Source organism: Mesoplodon mirus (genome assembly GCF_964341445.2).
Source record: "Mesoplodon mirus genome assembly, chromosome: 1".
Taxonomy (NCBI): Eukaryota; Metazoa; Chordata; class Mammalia; order Artiodactyla; family Ziphiidae; genus Mesoplodon; species Mesoplodon mirus.
Genome location: NC_138976.1, coordinates 62,457,062 through 62,485,056, shown reverse-complemented (window position 1 = coordinate 62,485,056; position 27,995 = coordinate 62,457,062). Strand labels below are relative to the sequence as shown.

Below are 27,995 nucleotides of genomic sequence, written 5' to 3'. Positions count from 1 at the left end.
CTGCTACTTTACCAAATTCATGGATTAGCTCTAGCATTTTTCTGGTAGCATCTTTAGCATTCTCTATATATAGTATCATGTCGTATCTCCCACACCATATACCAGTCTCTCTAAGTCCCAACCCCCAGCTCAAATTCTATCCCTTTCCTGCTGCTGCTTTGGGGAGAACATTTCCTCTGTGGATTCCTATCAGCACCACTAGGTTTGGTACCTGATCTACAGGGAACTGCTAGTCAACAGTCTCCCACCCAGCATTAAATATCCCCACATACATTCCTCACAGAGCATAACAAGATTTTTCTACCTCTGGTCTCTTTGCTTCCCCAAACTCACCATCAACTTCCCAAAGCTTCATCACTGCTAGTTTTCACTTCCCCAGTGATTACCACAGCTGGTTTCCCTTAAACCTCCCAGTACTGTGTAGGCATACCATATGAACTCCAGTTGAAACACATATAGTCAGAGAAGCATCCAGAGTCCTTCCGGTTTAAGGAAAGTAACACAGGAAAGCTCATGCTGCTGACAAAGAAGATGTGTTCAAAGGAAAGCCTCAGTGTTTAGTTCTGTCCTTGAAGGCTGCTGCATTGGCCCCCCAACTCCCATGCCGAGGCCAACCTTGAGGAGCTACTATGCTTGGGCATAAGTGTAATAAATATTTATTTGCGCCACACCTGGCTCCTAAGCATACATTGCCTCAAACGGTACCTGACTTTCTCAAGAGCCTATCTTGACTCCTGGCTGCAGTCAAGGGCCATCTGACTCCTTTTGAATCCACTTTATAACCTAACACAGTACTCTGCACTTCAAAGACTCTTAGCAGATGACTGTTGGCTGACTGGCTGACTGAGAACCCTTGTCTTGAGATAGGAGGTCCTTACCTTGACAGTTTCATTTTGCAATTCAGCAAATGGGCTAACCCTGTTAGGTGAGAGATTCCTGGGTGGGGCGGCGGGGGACACCTTCCAGATGCAAGCTAGCACTCCAGGGCTTGCTCCCTGCTAGGTGGGGAGCCTGAAACCTACCCCCTGCCCCCAGAGGGATGGAGGATCCTGGACACACAGAAACAGACACAGAAGTGAGGAAAGGGAATAGGGGTGCTGCATCAACTGCTAAGGCTTTTCTAAACAATTTTCATCTTAATTTGTTAACTTTGTAACATTCTGAGTAGCAAAAATGCATGCAAGTGCCTTTAAGTGACAGCAGGTTCTTAATAAATGTTTATTTCTTTAAGAATCTTAAATAATGGAGATACTAATGATGAAGATGTTTATATTATTTTTATCCCTGAGGAGAGGCAAAGAATAAAGACAACAAATATGCAATTAACAGCAATAATTTAAGTACTCTGTATTAATTTCCAAAGAGACCAAATAGATTTACAAACTTTTCAGGCCTCCCCATCTGAATTTTAATTCACTTTGTGGTGTGAAAAGAAATATTTATGTGGCAAAGATTACTCCAAGAAGGAAGGGGGAGTAGGAAGGAACGTGATAAAAATTAAAATGAGATACTGCAAATCCAAAAAGTCGAATCACTTCTCTATGACCTCTTCCTTTCTCCCCTTACCTCCTTATTCTCCTCCTCCTCATCTTCCTCCTCTGCCTCTTCCTCTATTTTTCCCTCTCTCCTATGGATGACTTGAATGGGTCTGAGAGCTGAAGTCCCCATGTTCTCATTTAACTGTTGTTCGTTAGGGAGGGATGACAAGGTCTGATGGGGCTCTGTCGGCTTTTATGCAACATTCCATTTGATGACTAAGGCAGCTGTGTAAGTTTGGTACCATGGACTCAAAGAACCCCAGAGCTGCTGAGAACTCTGACAACTCTGACAGATTCCACGCCTGGCTCTGGGGCACATCTGGACTATTCCCAGGGAGATGAGACATGAAGAGGGTGCCCCAGCCTCGTGCAGGACTAAGGCAGGGATTAAGAGCCATGGGTATTGTGGCCCTAAGAACTGCAAACACTTCTCTGCATGGTATTCTCCCCTGGTCAATCAATGTGTCCAAAATGGAAAACAAGACTGACACCAGTTGTTACACTTTACCATTATCTTAGTGACACACCAGGAGTCTTCCTCAAATATTGGATGTAAATCTTTGCACACATAAAAGGAAAAAGCACATTGCTAGTTAAAGGAATCATATGGGAAATGCATAAACTTAAGTGACATCATTTCCTACTATAACTTCAATAAAGTGCTGATTTTTCTAAATCAGGATTAATTAATTTAAAATACACCTTTATTATATATCCATGAAGTGACCCTTAGAGCAAAATTGGGGCAAACAACTTTTTAATATATGCACCCTGAGCTCATGTGTCAAGGAGAATTTTTCATCTGCTCACATCTGCTATCCATGGCCTTTGAACTTTCTAGTTGCATTTTACAGCCTGCATTTTTTAAAAGTTCATATTGTAGGAGGGAACAGCAGTGCCCTGAGGCTCTCTGGAGCCAAATGTAAACCTCGGCTTCAGTATCCCCATTACTGCATCTAAAGGGTACAGACACCACTTATACCTCCCCTTGAAGGATTAACATCAAAACTTAACTGACCCACAGAGCTCCTAATGAAAGAGAAGGAAAGCGACGAGGGCCCATACACTAGAGACCCCTCACACCCCTCGTCCCCACCGGGCCCTTGCAGTGAACAAAATGTGACCTTTCCAAAGTTATGAACAGAATTCTCAAAAGTAGCAGACAAAAAAGAAAAAACATGACACAGAGTTCATCTTCCAAATCTGCCCAGAAGGTTTATAAAATCTAATTTTTTGGATACGCTTACAAAAAAACTGGAAGTTTTCTAACATTATTCAAAAATAGTTTTTAAATTTCAGATAATACAAATAGTAAAAATCAGCTGCCAGGGGCTTCCCTGGTGGCGCAGTGGTTGAGAGTCCGCCTGCCGATGCAGGGGACACGGACGGGTTCGTGCCCTGGTCTGGGAAGATCCCACATGCCGCGGAGCGGCTGGGCCCGTGAGTCATGGCTGCTGAGCCTGCGCGTCCGGAGCCTGTGCTCCGCAACGGGAGAGGCCACAACAATGAGAGGCCCGCGTACCACAAAAAAAAAAAAACAATCAGCTGCCAGAAGAAAAAAATGTGTGCCTGAGAAATTTTTATTTTAAACATTCATCACTTGAGATTGAAAATGATTTCACACATTCTCCAAGTACAGTATTAACATAGTTCTCTAGGTTCTCTCATGCCAGAGAAGTACTCCAATATTACCCCATAAGTCCTGTCTTTTTTTTCAAAGCTTCATATTTACCAAAACTCGCAGGTCTGATAGTGAAAATAGGAGATACACAGTAGTAGTCACTCCATTAGGAAGGATTACATTGAACACAGAAATAAAACTGAGCATATTTTTACTAAGCCACTATTACGTGTTGGTGAGTTAGGTTTTATTCAAAAATTCCCTTAAGTGCATTTCCAACATAGGACAGTGGAAAACATAAATTTAGGCCAGGAAGTTAAACCTGTCTGGGTCTGAATCTCAGCTCTACCCCAACCCTGGGAAGGTCTAGCCTTCTGAATCCTCCTCCACTGACTTTCAAGAGCCTATCTTAATGCTCTGGCTGAAATCAAGGGCCACGACACTCCTTTTGAATCCACTTTGTAACACAACACAGTACTTTTGCACTTTGCAGACTCTTAACAATGGGGATTCCAACCGCCTCCCCAGATTGTTGGAAGGATGCTAGTGAGTTAATGGCGTGTAAAGATCCAACTCAAAACAGGCTCAATAAATACAAAATATAATTCCTGAGGATACTAACTTCTCAGATATGGGATGAATCAGTAGATTCACAGAGACAGAGCTGGGATCCCTCCCTCACTGTACTTCCTCAATAACTCCTTCCCACTAAAGATTCTGCACCCTCTTTTGGAAGAGAGAAAAAAGGCTGAATGTGGGAATATTTATTGCAATAAATACTCAGAAATGTTAACTGTCTTTACTTCTCCCATCTTGAAATGCCTTTTGTCTCCTATCCTTTAATGCCCGGACTCTTCCAACTCAGTGGGTGACTCAGCCCAATAAAGATAACTTATGGGCACAGAGCCCAGGACCTCAGCTCACTGGGGAACAGTGACCTTGGCCAACACAGTGTGACCTTGGTTAATATATTCAACCTCTTGGGGCTCTAGCCGCCTCATGAGTAAAGCAAAGAGGTTGGTATAGATGCCATCCCTTACTCAAAACCCTAAATTCTCTGAATTAAACACAAATCCTCCCCAATAAGGTGGCTGTTTGTCCATCACACATGCTAAAATAAAGTCCCTCAGGGAAGGCTGACATCCAGAGGGACCGCACCTAAATGCAGTGCTGCTGCTGGTGGGAATGTGAATTGGTACAGCCACTACAGAGAACAGTATGGAGCTTTCTTAAAAAACTACAAATAGAACTACCATATGACCCAGCAATCCCACTACTGGGCATATACCCTGAGAAAACCATAATTCAAAAAGAGTCATGTACCAAAATGTTCATTGCAGCTCTATTTACAATAGCCCGGAGAATGGAAACAACCTAAGTGTCCATCATCTGATGAATGGATAAAGAAGATGTGGCACATATATACAATGGAATATTACTCAGCCATAAAAAGAAACGAAATTGAGCTATTTGTAATGAGGTGGATAGACCTAGAGTCTGTCATACAGAGTGAAGTAAGTCAGAAAGAGAAAGACAAATACCGTATGCTAACACATATATATGGAATTTAAGAAAAAAAATGTCACGAAGAACCTAGGGGTAAAACAGGAATAAAGATACAGACTTACTTGAGACTGGACTTGAGGATATGGGGAGGGGGAAGGGTAAGCTGTGACAAAGCGAGAGAGAGGCATGGACATATATACACTACCAAACGTAAGGTAGGTAGCTAGTGGGAAGCAGCCACATAGCACAGGGAGATCAGCTCGGTGCTTTGTGACCGCCTGGAGGGGTGGGATAGGGAGGGTGGGAGGGAGGGAGACGCAAGAGGGAAGGGATGTGGGAACAGATGTATATGTATAACTGATTCACTTTGTTATAAAGCAGAAACTAATACACCATTGTGAAGCAATTATACTCCAATAAAGTTGTAAAAATAAATAAATAAATAAATAAAAATAAATGCAGTGCTGGGCTTTCAAAGCCCTATCAGTTACACTAACTCAATCCTCAACAGCCAGCTAGTATGTTAAGTACCAGGCAAAGCAGTTCACACAGTGACTCTTTGGAATTTCTAACAACTTCTAGCCAAGCACAGAGAAAACGTGAGAATTAAAAAGAACCACCAGATGTCACCCTCACAAATAACAAATGAACTGGACAGCATGACTTTAGTTTCTGCTAACATATAGAGAAGCATGTTTTTAAAAAATGAAACAGTTAACTTTATGAAGGGGGAAATATTTTCCTTTCTGCACCTCATTATAAATATGGAGTTGAGTTGCAGCTTATAGCAGGGGTTAAGTTCTAAGGCCAGTACTTAAAAGGAAAATCACGTAGAGTCAAAATTGACATTGACCAAATACTTTCAATTGCCATTATTATAGAGTTCACATGGTTTTGTATATAACCTCAGAGAGGAATGGGCATGTACAAACACAAAATGTGTACAGCAATGTATGGTGTGTAATAAAGAGTATATATGCAAAACAAGTCTTTTTACAATGGTGTATTGTTGAATTTGTTTAACATAAATGAGCAAATTATTTTACTCGCCTGTACACAGTCCTCAGTTACTATTTTTATGATTGTAAAATGAACCTTGGCAATCACTTAATAAGTCATGCACTCCTGTCCTCTAGTACCAGCCCTACCTAATCTATAGTAAACAGAGGAATATCTAGGGCATACTATTTTTGCAGGAGAATAATTTTACACAAAACAAACAACAACAAAGAGAATCAAGAGACTGAGTTTTAACATTTTAAACTGCTTAATTTGGAAACCATCATGAGTAGAAGTATTTTTAAATTAAAATGAAGAGAGCTTATACTTCTTCCTGTGAATAAATAACCATAAATTCCATTTATTAACACCCAGGCACTCTGTTAGACACTTAGATGCTTATTTCCAATTCACAAACAATCATAAAAAAAAAAAAATTTTCACCTCTACTATTACTACTACTACTACTATATTCTGATAATAATAATAAAAACAATAATAAAAGGTAATACCATTCATTGCTAAACACTGCTCTAAATTCTTAAAGTGCCTTAACTCATTTAATCTTCATAATGACCCTATGAGATAGGGCTATTATTATATCCAAATAAGGAAACTAAGACTCATGGAGATTTAATTAACTTATCCAACATCTCATAGATGAGCCTCAGTTTTTTCATCTGTGAAATGGGAATAATGCCACTTAATTTACAGCACTGTTTTGAGGTTTAACTGCGATAATGTATTTAATGCACCCGGCTCCGTGTTGACACAACACTAACAAATCATTTCTTTTGTTATCATTAAAGTGGTTCTACAGCTGATAGTCTTCAGTGCAGCCTAAGGACAAGCAAAAAGAAACCCCTTGCATCATCTTATTTGACCCTCAAACTTTCCAACTATAACAGAAAAATGGCAGAGTTAGCATTCCCTTACTTGTAGCTCGGTTCCAAAGTAAATGTCTTAAAAAGAGAATCTCATCTCTTAATATGAGTGCTGGGAAGAGGCAGTTCCTGAAGAATAAGGCTTCAAAGGCAAACTCAAGCTGAGAAAGCCCATAATGTGGGAGAGATAAGGTAAGACTTGAGCTCACATGCTCAGAATCAACCTCCCTGGGTTCAAATCCATTTAACCACCTACTAGCTCTATGACCTTGGGCAAGCCTTCTCCTTTCTTGTACCTCAGTTTCCCATCTCACTGGGTTATTCACTGATTAAATGACACAAGTGCAAAACACACAGTACAAAGTACCCAGGACAAGACACTCATTATCACTATTATTGTTGGGACTTGACTCTCCTAAAGGCACTAGTGAGTGGTACTAAGTGATGCAGCCTGGAGAAGGTTGGGGAGTGGGCAGGGCACAACACTTTGCACTAGGAATTCTGATTCTGCCCCACCCCCGGCTGACATGTCCAGGTGTCCCCAAAGAGATCCGATCAGTCCACCACCACAGAGGTCAGCCAACTACAACTCATGAGCCAAATCCAAGCTGCTGCCTGTTTTTGTAAATAAAGTTTTATTGGAACACCGCCACTCTCAATCATTTACATATTGTCTATTTATATATTTCCTGTTACACCCGCAGAACTGAGTAGTTGCAAGTGAGACGATATGGTCTACAAAGCTCAAAATATTTACTATCTGGTCTTTTACAGAAAAAGTTTGCCCACCTTTGCATAAATGGATAAACCATCAAATTTCCTTCCCTACCCCGTTAGATATTTTGAGAATAGAATAAGAAACAGATGTGAAAAATCTAGAAAATAGTAGGAATTATTTACCCAAAAAACTCACAGCCTTCAAGCTTCAAATTCAAGGGGGAAAAAAATAATGCTAGAACATGGGTTTAGAGTCCTACCAACAGTCCATCACTTCTTAACTATGTGTGGCTTTGGGCAAGTTACTTGGCTTCTCTAAGATTCATACTCAACACTGTAAAATGGGAATAACAGTAATATCAAATTTGTGGGATTGAAAGAATTAAGTGAGCTGTATGTAGGTGTCTGGTCCATAGTAAGTATTCAGGTTAGACTAGTACAGAAGGGACCCTGTGTCCTTGTCAGGTTACTTGTATCTGGAGGCACAGATGTTGTCTGCCCCCACTGGTGATATATTAATTTTGGTCACCTGGTCAAAGCAGTGTTTGATTTCTCCACTGTATAGTTACCATTTTTTTCTTGCAAGTCATGAGGAATCTGTGGTGAGATAGGGTAAGAGCAGATCAATATCACGCTCCTCCCCAAAACTTGTCTATATCACCTGTGATGATGGCTACCTGACTCCATCTTTACTAGGAGAGCTGAACACTGCTTTCCCACCTCTAGCACTCCCTCCACTTCCACCAGTTGGTCTTTGGCATTCTGCTGAAAGTAAATCCCTCCCGTCTCCTCCATGTGTCTATCTAGTTGGTCATCATCCATATGGACTCAAGGAGACCTATTTTCAGTGGTCTATAATACATTACTGTCCTTACTTATTTTGGTGCTCAGATTGTCCCAAATTTGGTCTAGGCAACTTTTACATTTTTCACTCTTTACCCCCTCAGAGCAAATTCTAATACCTAGAACTTGCTTATTATGAGAATTCTGTTTTTCCAAGGACTCTTATAAGGTTAGGCACATCTAAACTTTTACAATAAGACTCAATTATTTTTCCGAGTCCCCTAATGAAAACTGAGGTATGTAGCCACTGACCTACACACTTGACACGCCGATATACATTACAAAATGGACTTTGTTAAAAAAGAGAACATTAAGGGTCTGCTTGATTTGCTGCCATATGAAGCTGAGTTTCCTTACCAATTCTTAGCTGATTTAATAAATACTGGGAGAACCTAAGGGATCATCGGCGTTTGTATCAGAATAATGGTGCAGACCTCTAAAACTCAGTCTCTTTAATTGTTTCTTTTTAATTAAGAGAAAGAGCTATCTATAGTGAAAACTGGCAAGAGTGTGAAGCTAACCTGAAAATAAAGAACTGCCAAAATTAAGAAGCTGAGAAACATCTGGAGACAACAGAACAAGTCAGAACAATCAGTGGAGTTTTGATCAATCACAAGAGAAATTTGAGGAACTGCAGTACAATTTACAGAGACAAGAGCTACTGAGAGCCTGAGAGATTTGTGGCTGTAGAAGAAGTAAGTTGATTCTGGGTGAGAATTAGGTTACACCCATTAAGATATACCCGTACAAGACCCAAAAGGCTGAGGTCATTTTCCTGCCCCTTTCTGACTTTTTCTGCTGTCAAGCAAGGGTGAGGGAACTGACATGGTCTCAACAGCTGGGCTCAGCATCCTTTCTCCACCTTCCAGCATATATAAGACAGTGGCAGCAGAGGTGTCTCCATTCTGGCTTCCTGATCCCTGAACCACAGCTACTGCAAAGCGCTGGGAACTCTTAGCTCTAGAACCATCAGCCACAGAATACCAGCAGCTGCCCTAGTGAGTCAGTTCTGGACAGCACTGAGGGTCTTTCACAGAGGCCCAGCCTAGAACCACACCTACAGCCCCTCTGTGCACTTTGTAAACATCTGAGGATTCCCTTCTCAAACTCTTTCTTATGTAAACTACCTACACCAGTTTCTGCTTCCTGTGCTGAAACCTGATGGAGAGAGATGACAGAGAAGAAAATAAACAAACAAGATAACACAGATGGTGATTATATACAGGATGTGTAATAGAGGAAAGAGAAAGGCTGCTTTGAAGATGAAACCCAAGGAAAACTGCACTTGGAACCTGATCTTTAAAGTGAGGATGGAAAGTTAAGAAGGAGCTGGTCACGTGAAGAACTGGTGCAGTCTGCAAGGCTGAGGAAACTCTAACGCAGGAGCACTATGGTGGAAAAGAACTGGGCATGTTCAAGAAACCTAACGGAAGCCAGGGTGGCTACAGCAGAGGAACGAAGGGGAGAGGGGCAGGAGATGAGCTGGAGGGGGAAAGCCAAAGAAAAGAAGTGTGGATTTCATCCTAAATAAACAGTCTGAAGCACGGGCGTAATGTGATTACCATTTGTAAAAGCGCACTTGGGCTGCAGAGTGAGAGTGGATTGCAGAGCCAGAGAGGAAGCAGGGAGACCAGTGAGGATGCTCTTCCAGAGATGCAGGGGGGAGAAGACAGTGGTGTGGCCTGGGGACATAGCGGTGATGGAGAGAAGGGGCCAGTATGCAGTAAGGAGCCATGTTTTGGAGGTAGATCCGACAGGACTGGCTGATGACAGAGACGTGGGAGGCAAAAGAAGCGTAAACTGAGGGGAACAGAGAGGGAAGATCAAGGCTGAGGCATGGGGAGGGCTTTTTTGGTTGAGTAATGCTGCTTTAAATTGTTCCCCCAAAGTCTTGTGTTTGCTCCTAAAATGATTATGGAAGGGGTGACTGTCACCAAATTGCCACAATTGAAATGGAATGCTTTTAGGTCTTTAACAAAGAGACAGGAGTTCATTTTAGCATGTCACATGCCCCCCCCCTCGTTGAACCTAATCTATTGTCACGTGAAACCTGCTCCCTGAGGCATGCAGACTTAAAGTTCTGACCCTGTACATCAAAAAGGGGGACTCTTATCTAAGTTAAAATGTAACCTCCTCCACCATAAACTATAAAGGGAGGTAAAAGCAGGTAAGCCTTTAGAAGATTAAAAAAAAAAAAGATTCTTTCTAAGCTAGTAGCTTTACTTTTTAAATTTCCAATATAATTAGCATTACAGTTGGACTTGTGGAACCTAACACCTTATAAAGTCATCTCTACTATTTATGAAATCGGAGTAACTTTGCTTGACATCTCATGAAAAAGTCCACGAATCTCAATGTTTTCTATTTTGAAAAGTTGGGAGAAATACCACCTATGCACATATGCTAGTATTACTAAATAGAAAACTGTAAGAAATGTGAACACCTCAGGCTTCTAAAAGCATTAAGTGTATGAATAAATTATACTCATCCTCATTTTCTGAATGCTCCCTATTTAGCCCAGCTAGATTACATGTGTTATTTCACTTCATGCCACTATAGGAGTGAGGAAGCTATGGCTCCAAGTGTCTTGCTCTTGGTTACCTAGCTTGGGCCGGTGTCCACAAGGGCATTTACCACTGTTTGTATTTTAAAAGGAAAACAAAAAAAAAACCCTTCTCTCTCAAAACTAGACCTTAAAATGAATATCAGCAAATGCATACTGAATATCAAGATGTTCAATATGGCTAGTTGTAGTATTTGATACAATCTTACTAGGATTCTTTCCTGCTCTGTAAAATTCTAGCCATTCTTATGTACTGATAAAAAGCAAAATCTATACATCATTGCTATTCAAATGAATGGCTCTGGATGAGTTGCCAAGGCTGCTAGTAGCAACTCTCTGAGGTGGCCATTAGAATCCCCCACTGACTGACGAGGAGACTGAAGCTCACAGAGAGATTAAGTAACTTGCCCAAGGTCACAGTGCCTCTGCAAGTGACAGAACCCAATCCATGTCCACTAACCTGTAAGCCCATCCATGTTCTTTCCTCTCTCCCACATGCCTTCCTAGGAACAGATACGACAAATCTGAAATTCAGATGGGGTGCCTGAAAAGAGGCAGAAATTTTTTGACTGTTTGTCCTATTTGAGACTTGTGCTAGGGTGACAGTCCCTTTCACTCAACTGTTAATGGCTTAGAAATGCAATTGCTTGCTTGTGCTTCTGGCAGCAAGCTAAACATGTTGGATAAGTAGCATCTGCCTTGGGGAATGAACTAGAAAATCAGGAAAAACCATCATCTGTATATACTGCACATCTGCTTTATTGCAAATGGGACAAATTATTCATCTCGACAAGGGTAATTCACTCAGCCCTCAAGCCTGTCTTCTGATGACGTCACAGTGTTAAGAGCCAAGTCAGCGCTGACCCAAATGCACTCTGCTCTGCAGTCTTGCTTTTTGATGCCTAACATGTCTGCTTTGTCCCCATCATATATAATGGCTGCTCATTTTTACTTCTGCCTGGGAAATTCTATTTTATCCTGATGATTTTTAATTTTTCAATCCATTTAAAGGTGAAAAGTATATTGAGATGAGAGCAGACAGGCACAAGGAATCTTTATGGGGTCATGGAAATGTTCTTAAATTGGATTGTGGCGATAGCTGCACAATGTAAATTTACTAAAGATCAATGAATTGTACACTTAAAAGGAGTGAATGAATGGCCTATAAATTACACCTCAATAAAGCTTTTTTTTTTTAAGAATACTGAGATAAAGCTAACAGATTATGGAGGTAAATTCTCCTTTCTGGTTGAAAGGCTAAAAATATCACGTTGTTAGAAAGCACTGAATGGAGTTCCTTTGCTGCTTTCTGGGGGGGAAAAGTCCCACCCTTTCCTTCTGGAACACCAAGGCACCTACATCCTATCCCTGCTGGGTGTCATAGCCTGTATGGTGAAAGAGGAGTATTTCTCCTTGGAAGCAGCCAGGAATGCTAAATGGTCATCGAGTACCTAGAGGGGAGAAAATAAGGGAATATCTGGAAAGGCTGGAGGAGGAATGTACCTGAGGGAGGTCTTCAATGATGAAGAGGAATCAGCCAAGTGAGGGAACAGCGTATGAAAAAGCTGAGAAGTGAGAAAGGCTGCCCCTGTGGGAGACGGCGCCTGGAAGGGAAGCTACAAGCACTTCACCACAGCTGATATTAAAGGTCTTGTTAGGAGGGCAGACTCCTGGGAACCACCCCAGACCTACCGAAGAAGAATGGCTTGCGGTAGGACCTAGGAACATGCATCTTAACAAGCCACCCACTCCCGTAGCCAGGTTACCCATGCACCCTAAAGCGTGAGAACCACCGAGATAGGTCCTAAGTAAGGCCTCATACACCATGCTAACTGTTTGCATAATACCTCAAAAGCAAATGAAACACTGTGGATAGATTTTAAGCAGCAAGGGGAGGATGGACTTGAACTTTAAACACAGCAGTCTGGCATGGCACATGATTTGGGGGCAGAGAGAGAACCCTAGAGCTCCCTCCAGGGCCCAGGAGTACACACACGCTGTCACCTCCTTTACCTTTTAACCTCTTAAACTAAGTAGCCGAACACAAACATACCTCCTACAGTCTCCTATTAACATCTAGGTGCTTTACGATCTTATGGAAATGTCATAAGAATGTTATGACATTCACCAATGTTAAACAGGGGACCATCCTGCACAGCCACACATTTGGAGAAACTAGAGGTTACCACACATACCATTTAGGTGTCAGGGGGCAAATGTCAGTTTCAAAATATTACAGACATGCGGCTTCCCTGGTGGCGCAGTGGTTGAGAATCTGCCTGCCAATGCAGGGGACACGGGTTCGAGCCCTGGTCTGGGAAGATCTCACATGCCGCGGAGCAACTAAGCCCATGAGCCACAGCTACTGAGCCTGCGCGTCTGGAGCCTGTGCTCCGCAACAAGAGAGGCCGCGATAGTGAGAGGCCCGCGCATCGGGAGGAAGAGTGGTCCCCACTTGCCGCAACTAGAGAAAGCCCTCGCACAGAAACGAAGACCCAACACAGCCATAAATGAATGAATGAATAAATAAATAAATACATAAATAAATTTTTAAAAAAAGAATTCCCTTTCCTGGAAGTGTGTGAACAGATAAGTCACATAAGAAACTAAGAGGGCCAGTAAACATATAGTGAAAAATACTAACTCACTAGTTAGCGAATAAAAGTTTAAAAAAAATATATTATGGACATGGCTAAGTCCCTTGCTGACTATTATAAACGCTGTTCTGCTGAAACAGATGCCCCTTTGAGCCCATGTTTACACTCTCTTTTTCGGTAAGTGGTTTCCCCTCTCCGCTCAGGGAGGGAGAGGTGTGAGGATTATAAACTTGCAGAATTGACATAGCTGGAGTCCTGAGATTAGCCTTAGAGGTAACTGCATCATCCTAAAGGAATCCAAGTGGAAAAGGAGTCTTGCAGGACTCTGCATGGGCCGACCTTTATGCAAGTTCAGTTCCTTATTGGATTGGGAAATCAATGTCAAGTATCCGCATCATGCAGCCTTAATAATAATGGTACTAAGGGCCAACATTTGCACCCCATATGCTAAGCACTTTATAGGGTGTTAATCCGCTCAACAACCCTCTGAGGACTCTCCTGGTGGTGCAGTGGTTAAGAATCCGCCTGCCAATGCAGGGGACACGGGTTTGAGCCCTGGTCCAGGAAGATCCCTCATGCCGCGGAGCAACTAAGCCCGTGCGCCACAACTACCGAGCCTGCGCTCTAGAGCCTGCGAGCCACAACTACTGAGCCCACGTGCCACAACTACTGAAGCCTGCACACCTAGAGCCCGTGCTCCGCAACAAGAGAAGCCGCGGCAATGAGAAGCCCATGCACCGCAACGAAGAGCAGCCGCAGCTCTCCACGACTAGAGAAAGTCCGCATGCAGCAATGAAGACCCAACGCAGCCAAAAGTAAATAAATAAATAAATAAATAAATAACTCTCTGAAGCAGGTTCTACAACATTATCCCCATTTGACCGATGAAGAAACTGAAGCTTAGAGAGATTAACTTATCCAAGGCTGTACATGGAGGAGCAGGGATTCAAACCCGTCTGACTCCAGAACTTCTGCCATAGCACTTCATGGGGTGTGTCAAATAGATTTCTATGTTTTCCGAGTTTTTGATGCCTATAATAGGAGTATTAAGGAAACAAGCAAATTTAATTCATAAAGCTTACGATGCTTTATAAACAAACTCATGCATAGCCCTAGAAATCACCTAGTACAGGGGTCAGCAAACTGTTTCCACAAAGACCCTATAAATATTTAGGCCACGTGGGCCATACGGTGTGTCCTAACTACTACCTGACATTGTGTGTAAACAGCAACAGGCAACACCTAAACAAACGGGCATGTCTGTATTCCAATAAAACATTATTTACAAGAACAGGCAGGAGGGAGTTTACATTGTCCTTGCAGCACAGTCTGCCACTCCCTGACCCGGTGGAAAGGGCCATGAATGTAGAGTTAGAGCACTTGGCTTCTAACCCTCATTCCATGCCTAAGTGAGCTGGGTGGCCTTCGGCCAGTCACTGCCTGTGTCTAGGCTGTGTACTTCTGCATTAGTTTCTCCCCTATAGGCTGCAAAAATAAGGTGAAACTACATTCGGACACACTAAAACAGATTCTCCATCAAACCCATAAATAATAAACAGTGGCAGCAATACCTTAAGGTAAAGCAGAAGGGAAGAGAGAACTAGCACGTTAAGGGTACTTCTATGTGCCAGGTGCTTTGTAAAACAGACTCGTATTTCATCCTGTTTGCCAACCTTATGGAGTAGTTATCATTATTCCTGTTTTATAAATGAAAAGCATCAGACAAGTTAAATAACGAGCCCCAGGTCACACAGCAAATGAGACAAGAAGCCTAGATCGGAATCCAAGCCAGGGGTAGCTATTCTCGAACAGCAAGCACTCGGGCGATGATTTTGCACAGACGATGACATCTGAGTGCTTCTGGCAGAGGGTCCTGGAGCCAGGCCTCATTCCCCTCTCTTCCGGACTCTCCCACTCTGTCATCTGTGTTGCCCGCCTCCTCTCCAAAAGATCCTACCCCATTTGGTCTGAAAAAATGATGTGAGACTCTGAGGTTTGTTGCCTTTAGCTCTGAGGGAAGGACTGTGATTCATGCATGGATTTAAATAGACCAGGAAGCCCAGAACTCTGGGGCAAAGCAGCCTAAAGAAGCAGGGCAAGAGAAAAGGAGGACAGAGGACACCCTCAGAGAACCCCTGACTGGTCCTGCTGACCGCACCAGAGTCGTGGGTCCAGGGGTTCTGCATCTGACAACTTAGCTGAGGGTAAGAGTCTATGTGACAAAACACAGCCTATGGAAGTACTCAATCGTGCCTGACTTGTCTGCCTCCTTAACTAGTGCATTGCAGGTTACAGCCATCAGTTTAAAACTAAGTACTTTGGAAATAGGGCTGGGAAAGGAGAAACCACCCAAGAAATGGGATCATCATTGCTTCCTTTATCAAAAAAAAAAAAAAAAGAAAGAAAAAGAAAAAGAAACACATTTCCCAAATGTGGGAGGATACATATGTCAAGGAAGAAAATTGAAACAACAAACAAAAACAAAAGACCCAAAATGCTTAGCTGAGCATTCAAGACCTACCAAAATCTGCTGGAACACACAGAGCACTGTCTTCCAGCCTCGACCACAGAGCCCTCACACAGTCTGCACTTCAGCCTCCACCAAGCTTCACCCATGCCCAGGCATGTTCCCCTGCTGCTCCCTCTGCCTGAAGGAATGAAGCCGTGATCTGCTCTCCATGGCTGCCTGCTAAAACTCCACCCCTCAAAGTCCAGATCACATGGCACCTTCTAGATCACAAACGTCAAAGCCGAGAACTTCAGAAACAGATCATCAAGGTCAAATCCTTCAGGTTATGTAACAGGAAACCAAGGCCCAAAGGGGTTAAGTCACACAGCTGGGCAGTAAAGACTTGGTCTGGAAACCAAGTTAGCTGATCTGACTTGGGGGCGGAGGGGCAGGGAGGCACGCCTCACCAGCACCTTCAGGGTGAGTGACGACCCCAGGAAAGCCCTCTCTTCCTCCTCCTCCTAGAAGCCCCAGGCCTGCTTACAAGCTCGCCGAACTCTCCCCTCCATTCCAGGTGAGAGTGGTTTTGTGTGTCCATATTCCTGCTTGCCTGCTGCAGAGGGATCAAAACCATGTCTTTCCCATCGTGTTATCCCAGTACCTAGCTAGCGCTGCACAGAGTGGGCCTTCAGGGGGCTGTAACAGTCATTCGACAAAACAAAAACACCAGAAAACAACCTCCCTCCCCAACTCCGGTCCTGTCTTCCTCCAATCAATCGGCCTCCATGCACTGCCAGAGGGACCCACCTACAGCACGGATCTCACCACACCTCTGCTCATCTGAAACCCTTAAATGCACACCATGCACATCAGGATATCCACGATTCCGCATGAAAAACTTAGAAGAGCCCTTCCTGCCCTTGAGCCTCATTTCCTGCCACCCAGAGCACCACAAGCACTTGTTCACCTCCGAACCCTATGCTTGCTGTTCCCTCTCCCCGGGATGCAATGCAAGTTCCCTTTGTCCCCAGCTCTCTTCTACATGGCTAACCCCTACTCATCCCACAAGATTCAGAATGTCTAAGAAATGGCCTCCTTGAGGAAACCATCCCACATTACCCGTTCCCTCCCCCCACTCCAGGTGAGATGCCCTCCTCCGTGCTGCCAAAGCACCTTGGCATCCATCCTGCGTAGTTCTCAGCACAGAGAATTGCATCTATTTGTCTACACACCTGCCTTCCACCTCCCACTAGACCATCACTTAGGGCAGGAGCACCTGGCATAAAACCCGATACATTAACTTAGACTGAATAATCTTCTCCTTCACTAGTTACAATCAGACCCAAGAAATATACATAGTGCATCATTTCATTGAAGTATTTTAAAATACAGGTCCACAGATCTCAGCAAAAAAAGCTCTTACTACACACCCAGTCTTTCAATAAAGAGCTCAAGATGCATAATGGCATTATGGACTACCAGGAAGTCAACACGTCAAGAGTGCCTTTAGAGAGGTGTGGTGACCTAGCCAGTGGCCGACTGGCCAGAGTCTGGGTATGTGACCGACTCCCACTAAGCACAGGGATGGAAGAGGAAAGTTCTGACACAGTGACCGAGGGGAGGTTTGACAAAGGGAAGCTCTTCCCAGGAAGCCTCTCAGCGCCCAGGCGAGTCCCCGGGCACTCCTCTCCTGGGAAGCGAGCACACAGTAACTTCAGGAGACCTGCCTGAGCTGGCCACCGGGGCACCTGAGACTGGGGGCCGGGGGACTGTCAACAGACTAGCCTCTCAGAATTCACAGTATCCAGTTCACACGGCGCATAATTAGTAACAGCACCCGTGCACAGGGAGCTAAGATAGGAAGGAAAGCAAACAGCTAACCCAAGGAAGAACTGATTCCTGTCTAAGAAGCATGCCTGCACCACTGAACTTGAGGGGGAGGTAGGAGGTGCGGGGCAAAGGGGACGTGAGCAGAAAATGAGGGCAAGTTTCACTGAGAAAGTAGCATTCCCAGAACAGATGGGCTTTCAAATGATTCAAAATTTAACATTTCAGGGGCTTCCCTGGTGGCGCAGTGGTTGAGAGTCCGCCTGTCGATGCAGGGGACACGGGTTCATGCCCCGGTCCGCGAAGAATCCCAGCCCTGATCCGGGAAGAATCCCACATGCCGCGGAGCGGCTGGGCCCATGAGCCATGGCCGCTGAGCCTGCGCGTCCGGAGCCTGTGCTCCGCAACGGGAGAGGCCACAGCAGTGAGAGGCCCGTGTACGGCAAAAAAAAAAAAAAAATTGAACATTTCAGGAAAATTGCCTGTTTGTTAACCTGAGCTGGCATCCAGGCTGAGGACGGTAAACTGATGCTATTTTTTTCCTCTCGCTCACCTGCAGGATCAATTTACAAACATCCTTTTCTAACCTTGCCCAGATTCATCCACTCATAAGCAAATGGCCGTGCTCCCTCAGTAAGGAAAGTCACAGTGAACCAAGCAGGTGAGTGGATTCTGCATGAGGTCCTTCCCCGCCCTCCACACCCACCGGAAGGCTGAACCTTACCCAGTTGTCTTCTTAGGTAACAGCACCACCAGCCAGCCAAGAATCATCTCTTACCGGCTCCTCCCTTCCCCCCATTCCACTGCCCCTCCAACTAGGGAACAGGCCACCAGGCCAATTCCTCCTCCAAGTCCTCCCTGAGAAGTCCCTCCTTTCTGGCCTCCTCTCTCCAACCCCATGACCTCTGCTCCACTCCAGTCCTCACCACCTCCCATTCTGAACTGTCGCAACAGCCTCTTGCCCTTCCTGCCACCACCTCCAGTCTGGCTGCACCAACTTCACCAGACTTAGCTTCCTAAAATAAATAATTGTATCATTCTTGCCTAGTTAAAAAGCCCTCTGGGTCCCCATTTTTTAGGAGATCGCAGCCCTCCGAGGCACTCCTCCCCATATGCTGAGCACCCTGCTGACCCCAGGGTGTGCTCTCATCACCCCCATCTCAACTTTCACCCACGCCTCTGCCTTATCGCACTTGCTCCACCTAGCACACCCTTCAAGATCCACTTCAGGGAGCCGGATTCTTCCAGCTCCATTCTTCCTCAAAATTGCTTTGCCAATTCGGGCTCTTTTGTGTTTCCATACGAATTTTAAAAGTTTTTGTTCTAGTTCTGTGAAACATGCCATTGGTAACTTGATAGGGATTGCACTGAATCTGTAGATGGCCTTGGGTAGTATGGTCATTTTAATAATATGGATTCTTCCAATCCAAGAACACAGTATGCATTTCCATCTGTTTGTGTAATCTTGGATTTCTTTCATCAGCGTCTTAAAGCTTTCAGAGTACAGGTCTTTTGCCTTCTTAGGTAGGTTTATTCCTAGGTATTTTATTCTTTTTGTTGCGATGGTAAATGGGATTGTTTCCTTTACATACACACTACTATATATAAAATAGATGACCAACAAGGGCCTCCTGTATAGCACAGGGAGCTATACTCAAAATCTTGCAATAACCTAAAATGGAAAAGAATCTAAAAAAGAAAAAAATATATACATATATATATATATATATATACACATACATCTGAATCACTTTGCTATACACCTGAAACTAACACAACATTGTAAATCCACTATATTTTAATTAAAAAAAATTTTTTTAAGACCCAGTTCAAATACCACCTCTTCTTTAAAGTCTTTGCCAGCCACTAAACGAGGGCAACCAACCATTCCTGTTTGCACCTGTTGTCCTGGAGTAATTACTGAAAGCAGCACACTGACTTCCCCAGGGCCCTGCTATGGATGATAAATTATATGGCCCTCCTACCTAATATCTACCCTGACCCAAAGACAGCGCTCGTTACTTGTGTAACTGTGTCTTTTGCTAGAGCGTGTGTTCCTCAAGAGCAATCAAGCCATATTATCTCAGTATGGACTTCCAGCACCTGAAGACTGCCTGCACCTGGGGCAGTGCTCAATGAACACTGATAGAATCAAAGAATGAATCTGATCCGAAGAAAACTATAGCAATCAGTTTTATCTAAACTTCATCTAAAATGCCAGTGGGGAAAATTTCTAAATCAGAATTAGATTGAAAAAATCCTGGGCCAAAAATTCAAGCCATGAAAGCATCTGTCACATAAACCATTTCTTTCCCTAATCAGTGTTTCTCAACTTTTTTTCAGTATTGTCCCCCTGCCCCAGGAGCCTTTTTAGACACTTTTTTCCTAACCATATCCCCCATGAAATGTTAATAGCACAGAGATATATCTGTACTTTATACATAAAAGAGCAAGTATAAAGTTTATTCTTCTTATATAATAATGGGTTCAGAATGGCAATAAAAATGTTAAGTCATGTTTTAAAATTTAAAGCTATTAACATTAAACTTTGTATTTGCTGAGTAACTTATAATGTAATTTTAATGTAAAAATGTGATGTATCAAATTATACATAAAAATTGCCAATTTCTACATAATAATAGCAATGTAACCAAATTTTTCAAACTTTCAAAACTGCTATTTTTCCAGAAAAGGTAAAACAATTGAAAAAAAAAATCTTCTTAAAAGTTATTTTTCATGAACTTAACTCTTGTTTTATATGAGCAAATAATTTTTAACTTATCCAGCTGCTACATATTCATTCAGATATCATCAATAGTTTCTCTTTTCAGTACTTGGCATAGTTATTAGTGGGTTGGATAATTCTAATAGGATTAAAGAATAAAATATAAAGTACTTTTATTTAATTTTCAAACCCCAAGTCACACACAAAGCAGTGTGGGTCAAACATAAGCACTTAACATCCACAAGGCAGCCAAAGGCAGACCTAATGGATAAGGAAGTCACCAACAGAAATATGACTTCAGGATCAAGCTATTGATGGACAGAAAGTTCTCCAGTCATAGCCATCTATTTGCCATAGGTTTGTAGTAATGACCCTGCATACATTCTGTATATCTTCCATGAACTCAATGTCAATGTTGCTTGTGTAATACCCAAGAAAAACCAATGAGAGAAATTTAAATGTTAAGAAGTAAGATTTTGCCCACCAAGCTTTGAAGGGCCACAAACCACTGGAACATCTGAGAAGTTTCTGCCTCCCTCCAGAACCAATTTTTGCTGCCCCTGAGGCTGCAAGCCCTAACCTCTCTGTTCCCACGTTTACCCTCCTAGCACCTAGAGAAAAAAACAAAAAAAACAAAACCCCCCAGCTTACCTAAGAAAACACCCCATCCCGCAACTATAATAAGGGCCCCTCTACTACCATCATCTCCTTGGGTACTTTGAAAGAAAAGCGATTCCCATACTATTAGCCTTTCTCCCAAACAAAGGAGCCCCCCACCTCTAAAAGTGTAGACTTTTGGAGCTGGAAGAACACTTAGGGCTCATAGAGCCCTTCCATCTTCAGATGAGGAAACTTTAAAGAGCCCTAAGAGGTTGAGAGACTGGCTCAATCAAGGTCACTATATTGTTATAGACAGAGATCTTGTCAGCCTGGGTCACTGTTGTATCTCCAAGCTAGGCCCAGGCTTGGCACATAACACAGTCAGATGTTTGCACACTTAATGAATGAATGGCTATTGGGCAAATTAGTGGCAGAGCTGAGAGCCCAGTTCACCTAATTCCTAACCTACCACTTTTCCAACTACACCAATTTGTCCCTTTTTACTTTCCTAGAATATCAAATAGTGGCCTCAAAGACTATCAAATTTATATTAAGTGTTTGAAGAGCTTCCCAGCTCTTTTAGTTTCACACATCCAGAGTTGAAGAGCAGGGTCTTGTGCACTTGTGGTAGAGTGCTTCAGCCCACTAAAAGTGAGGGACTTTCCACAAATAAGTCAAGGTACCCGGTTGGCAATGCATCACTTCTTATTTGCTTACCCTGCCTTGATCTCTTTTCTAGAGTTCTTGTTCATGTGCCATATCTCCTTACCCAGACTGAGAACCGTAGAGAGCCGAAACTGCCTTCCGTTTCTAAGACACCTACTAAGTTTAAGCACGAAGCAAATGTTCAATAAATGTTTGCAAAACTTATTCCAATGGAAATGGTGCACCATGAGGGACAAAAGTGGATTTGGCATGAACAAAAAAATTCTGTTTGTACTTTGCTCATTTCCTAGGACCAGTAGAGTACCTAACATGTAATGGGAGCCTAACAGTTACTGGATTTTAAAAAACAAATGAAAGATATGGCAAAAACTGAGAAGTTATTAAGCATAGTCTTCATTCATTCAATAAATTCATTGAATTTATTCATTCAATAAATATGTATTACCAAGTATCTGTGTGCCAGGCTCTCTGCTGCTCTGAAACCTAATTTCCCCCACAGAGCTAGAGCCCCCCTCCTCCCTAGCAAACGCATGGCATTAGGTTCACCTTGCAGGCTGTGGGCACAGCTAGGGTAGCCATGTCTCAATATGCCAAGATAGTACCAGTTTACACCTATTGTCCAAGCATTCTCTCCCAACAATGCCCTGGTCTAGACAATTATATCACCCTAAGTGTAGCAAATCTTTTTCAACAAGAAGCCCAGGGATTCAAAAATTTCACTCCACATTTACTAGCTACTCCCAGTCCCCTTTTTTTGGCTGTGCCATGCAGCACGTGGGATCTTAGTTCCCCAACGAGGGATCGAACGCATGCCCCCTGCAGTGGAAGGGCAGAGTTCTAACCACTGGACTGCCAGGGAATTCCCTACTCCCAGTCTTGTTTCCGTATTTCTAATACAGGCATAACACATTAAACTAAATGGTTATAAATAGAAAAGTGGCTGGGGACAAGGCTGGGACATCAGATTGAGACTACACTGTAGAGAGCCTTGCATGCCAAGAACACGGATACATAATTTAATATACAGCAGGGAGCGATAAAAACCTTTAAGGGAGAAAGTGAATGTATAGTCAAAGCACCAAGAAAGTGTTATGACGTTGATTACAGAAAAGATCTAAGACAGGAGGAATGAGAAAAGCCGGCTCCAGGTCGTACCAAAAAGACAGCCTAAAGCTGTAAATAAAGAAAGGTTGTCGCAGATGAAAACGGCAACAAATATGCATTTCATCATTTGCCTTTATGTGTAATTTTAAAGTTTCAACAATACATGCAGCTATGCAAGCTCTAGTTCATTGATCTGTGGTCCTGATACCCTCCTTGGAAGGCACAGGTTGTAAGGAAGCATCTGGACAGTCCGGCTTGCCCTCCTGTCGGCCAGTCGTGTAAAGGAGCTGGAGTTCGGTTTTCGTTTTATTTTAAGGGCTACATTTCAACATAGTATTCGTTGTCAAAGGAGTTTCCCGACACTGAAAGAGATGAACAGGAAGCTTAACCCGCCAACTCCAGATCTTCCACTATTGCATCATTTGAAACTAAGCCTCCTCAGTCAGCGACTTGTAAAATTCAAGTCAGGTAAAATGGCAGCAGCAGCCGCTGCGGGTGCTGCTGCTGCGGCCGCCGCCGCTAGCCTCAACTTAAAGCGCCGGAGAGCGCGTCTCTCCGGAGCTGCCAACTGCTCAAAGGAACAGTCGATAAATCAACAGGTCCTGCTCGCCCGCCCGAGGGTGCTCAGACCCGGGCGCGCCAGCCACTGGAGGAAGTGGCTAATTATTTAAAGACAGTCGAGACCACTGGAGGCCGGAGTCGGCTCCCCAAGCGCCTTCCCTCCGTCCACCACCCACACTGGGAACCTGCTGGGAAAAGGCCCGGGCCCCGTAGACGGAGGGGAAAGCACCAATTCCTGGGCTGCTGCTCCAGGTCCCTGGCCCTCCAGCCCCTGGACAGCCCTGCACTGCCCGCGGGTGCAGACACCCCGAGGGCTCCTTTTTCCTCCGGCTGTCCCCCTCCTCTCATCGACTGCAAGCCTTTCTGTTCTGCCACCGGAAACTTCCAGAGAAGGTGAGATTCCCAGGTCAAGAGACGATTCTACAAACTCTAAAGGGCCAATGTCGGGACTTCAGAGTCAGACCTCATAAAGCCTAGGCGTCCCTGGTGAGGCTCAGTACTGCTCTGTACTGCGGGTCCTGCGCTCCCGCGTGTTCGCACCCATCCACCCGCTAGCCGGACGTGGTGTCCTCCGATCCGCAAGAGCCCACGGTGCCGGCGCCCGCAACTTCAGCAGCGCCTCCGCTCCGAGAGCCGCAGAGACCCTCCTCGCTCCAGCGAGGACAGACCTCCCAAGGCCTGGTGTCCCCAGCCGCAACCCCGTCCCTTCCTCCGGGAGGGAGGCTGCAGGTCCCAGACAGGGAACCAAGGGGGCGGGACCTTGGCCGTCCCTGCCGGACTCGCTCAACCCTGCCGAGCTCGCTCATTCCTCCCGGGCTCCAGGGGCAGTGCCCACACTCCCCACCGGCCAGTACCTCGTCCGCTTCCAACTCTGCTCCGTTGCCTACGAGCGCCATGTTCCTCCTCCGGCTGCCGCCGCCCAGAAACCAAACAGGGAGCTCAGAGCCAACTCAGTTTCTCGGCTCCGGGCTCAGCCCAGCGCCAGCAAAGGAGGAAGAGGATGGCCCCGCGCTCCCGCCGGGTCCCGGGCGGGGCCAGCGCGCAGCTGAGGGTGTGCTTTCCCCGCCCACGGCGCCCGCACACCAGACGAGCATCCATTTCCCGAGCCGGCGCCGGGTGGCGGGCCTCTACACAAGCTCAGCCCCCCGCAGGCCTTGCCCCGCCCTCTACGCGGCTCTGACTAGAGCAGCCAATCAGATTCTCCAATGCTTTTCCGCCTCCAGACGGCATCCACTTAGGATCCACATGGGCGGAGTCACCTCGTGGGCGGAGTCACCTCGTGGGCGGAGTCACTGGCGAACTTCGCTGGTCTGGCCCACTCTCTGGGAAGGCACCTGAGAGTACCAGCTTCCAGTACTCTGTGAGGAGGAGGAGCCAAGAGGGCGCTGGGTTAACGAGGCCAACCAAGGTCAAAGCCACCTATCCCTGATGCCCCTTTGAACCGTCCACCTGGTCCCTGGGCCAGTGCCAGTCCCCTTCCCTCGCCAGGTGCGCACGGCATCTCGCAGATGGCGAGGCCAGAGAGCAGCCTTGAGTCAAGGTCACAAGTCACACAAAGGTCTCTGTCATTCCACCTGTCCAGACACTAAGTCAGGGACATCATCTTCAGATACAGGAATGCCGTGTTTGCTTCTGTGTATGTTTGAAAAATAACAGAAAAACCACAGGACATATATTTATACAACTTAAAGCTTCTCTACCCCTCCTCCCAATATCCTGTCACGATGACCCATTTTGAAACCCCAAACATATGTGCATAATTCGTGCTTGAACTATAAGATCCATGAGGGTGGGGATGCTGTTTGTCTTCTTCAAAACTGTATCCCCAGCACCTAGAACAGTGCCTTACACGTAGTAGATGCTCAACAAGTATTTGTTGGCTTCGTTTAGAAATTGATTCCTGTGTCTAACATGCAAGGTAATTGAACTATCCAACTGAAAAATTATAAGCTACATTTTTTAGGGTATTTGGGGGGGGGAGTTGGTCAGCTTTATTTTACATACGATAAAGTTCACCAAGTTTAAGTTTGTAATTTGATAACAGATGTTTACAAAACACCATTCCAATCATGAAAACACACCCAAAAAGTTCCCTGTGCCTCTTTGCTGTCAATTTACTTCCCCCACTCCCTGGCCTCTGGCAACCACTGATCTGCTTTCTGTCACTCTCATTTTGCCTTTTCTAGAATTTCATATAAATTCTATCACAGAGCACAGGATCTTCTGTGTCTGGCTCATGAAGGGCTATTTAATGGTCATCCAGTGACAATTATAAAAATTGCTAACATTTATTGAGTACTTATTATGTGCCAGGACTATGCTGAGCCCCTTGCGTAAATTAACTCCTTTACCCTTCATAACCCCATGAAGTAGGTGCTGTTAACTTACAGATGAGTGAAATGAGGGTCAGAGAGTTTAAGTAACTTGTTTGAGGTCAGACAGCTATTAAGGAAGTAGGGATGCCAGAATCTGAACTTCAGCAATCTGACCTTAAGGCGTGGTGTTAACCATTGTTCTGCACTGCCTCCAGCCACCACCTTCCCTTTCTTTCTCCCTATTTGTTTCAGTAGATCAGCTGTCTGCACATGTCTATTACACATACTTTCAGTGAATCACCTTAGCATCCTTGAAACTTGCTCTACAATTTTAATGAGTCACTATGTACCTTTATACTAGAAAAATAAAATGGCTTCCACCCCACAAACAACATGGGAAAAAATGGATTAGATTACGGTGATGATTGCACAACTCTATGATTTACTACAAATCCTTGAAGTATATAATTATAATGGATGAGTTTTATGGTCATGTACATTATATTTCAATAATGCCACTTTTAAAAACAGGTTAACACATTCTTTCAGCACTCTTAGAATCAGATATGTGGAGCTAGAAAGGACCTAGGGGTCATTTAATTCCAATACACCTGAAAGTTTCCATTCCTCCCCCAACCTCCTGTTTATGCTTAGCTTTCTGAGGCTGGATTTCCTGTCTGGGTCCAGATTCCACTCTGTATTGCTCATGCATGATTCCGTTTTTTAAAGTTCTAAAATTTAGTTGGCTCCTAAATTAATATTACATTATTTGACATTAAACCATCCTGTGGTGGCTTCTTCCTCTCTTGTATGCTTTATTATTGTCTTTCAAATTTCAACTCCTCAAATTTTGAAGAGGTACAAAAGAACTTGGCACTAATTAGTGGCATGATTATGTTATAGTGAGAATCAAGTTTAATTTTTCAGAAATCATTCTTATAGATAAAAGTTGGTAATTTTTTTTAAATGAGAGATCAAATCTGAAGCCCCGTACACCTTAATAACAATTAACATTATTTATTTATTTTGGGCTGCATTGGTTCTTCGTTGCTGCACATGGTCTTTCTCTAGCTGTGGTGAGCAGGGGCTACTCTCCGTTGCGGGGCACAGGCTTCTCATTGCGGTGGCTTCTCTTTCTGCGGAGCACAGGCTCTAGGCACACGGGCTTCAGTAGTTGTGGTGTGAGGGCTTAGTAGTTGTGGCTCACAGGCTTAGTTGCTCCATGGCATGTGGGATCTTCCCAGACCAGGGCTTGAACCCTAGTCCCCTGCATTGGCATGCGGGTTCTTAACCACTGTGCCACCAGGGAAGTCCTGCCCTGTATACTATTTTTTTTAAACATCTTTATTGGAGTATAATTGCTTTACAATAGTGTATTAGTTTCTGCTTTAAAACAAAGTGAATCAGCTATACATATACATATATCCCCATATCTCCTCCCTCTTGTGTCTCCTTCCCACCCTCCCTATCCCACCCCTCTAGGTGGTCACAAAGCACCGAGCTGAACTCCCTGTGCTACGCGGCTGCTTCCCACTAGCTATCTGTTTTACATTTGGTAGTGTATATATGTCCATGCCATTCCCTCCCTCTCCATCACCTACTACCGTGTCTTCCTGCTACCTCTTAGCATTTATCACTATCTGAAAATATCTTGTTCATTTATCTGTTTACTTGCTTCTGGTCTATCTCCCTCAACAACACCCTCACATACACTGTAGTGTAAGCTCCATGAGGGAAGGAACCTTGTGTTTTGTGTATACAGCAAAACCCCAGTGCCCAACTCTAAATGGATATGTCATAAATGGTTATTGAGTGAATGAATGAAAGTATATAAAGTGCATAGTACACAGAGCATTTTGTTTAGACCTTGAAATGCCAATGCTTTAGCATAATGATTTTTTTAAAAACAGGGAAAACCAGTAATAATGAGGGAGATTAAAGAATGCAAATTACATGAAATCTAAAAAGTAAATAATGTTTTTCATAGGGTGATGTGGCATGCATGATGACTATCTTTAATGCCTACTCATTTTTTTCAAAATTATACAAGAGCTAAGTACTTAGAGGTCCCTCAGTGACCTAAAGGAGATTAATTCAGGTCCCTGAGAGAGGCTTAAATGCTAGGGGAAAAAACCTCATCATTTAGTGGAGGCTGAAATTCTCCCTTAAGAATATCCCTGCTCTAGGCATTTGGAGCTGGGTAAACACTCATTTTGCCCTGTTTATCAGTTGTTCACTTTTTCACACACACATATACCTATAATCTTTCCAATCACCTTCCTATTTACTTTCACTATATCTCTTTAAATTAGAATAATCTCATTTTTTTCAGATGAGGAGAGACCCACAGAAGAGAAAAGCAGAACAGAGACTAACTGCGGCAATATGAAACCTCAGAGTGCAGTGTTGAGGATTTAAAAACAAGAATAAATAAGGAATCTGTGGCAGAGGTACTCTTTGCCACCTGCTGTTTGTTCTCC

General features: G+C 44.0%; 1 protein-coding gene across 3 annotated transcripts in view; it reads right to left on the bottom strand.

The window, feature by feature from the left end:
• The window catches only part of TTC39B (tetratricopeptide repeat domain 39B), a 124,415-nt gene extending 100,104 nt beyond the window's left edge, over positions 1-24,311 (bottom strand). For all 3 annotated transcript variants that reach the window (XM_082629144.1, XM_082629145.1, XM_082629146.1), the window contains exon 1: positions 24,055-24,311. In XM_082629144.1, coding sequence (XP_082485270.1) covers positions 24,055-24,096 — 42 coding nt within the window. In that variant the 5' untranslated portion in view covers positions 24,097-24,311. The remainder of the gene's footprint in view (positions 1-24,054) is intronic.
• Between the last annotated feature and the right edge of the window lie 3,684 nt (positions 24,312-27,995).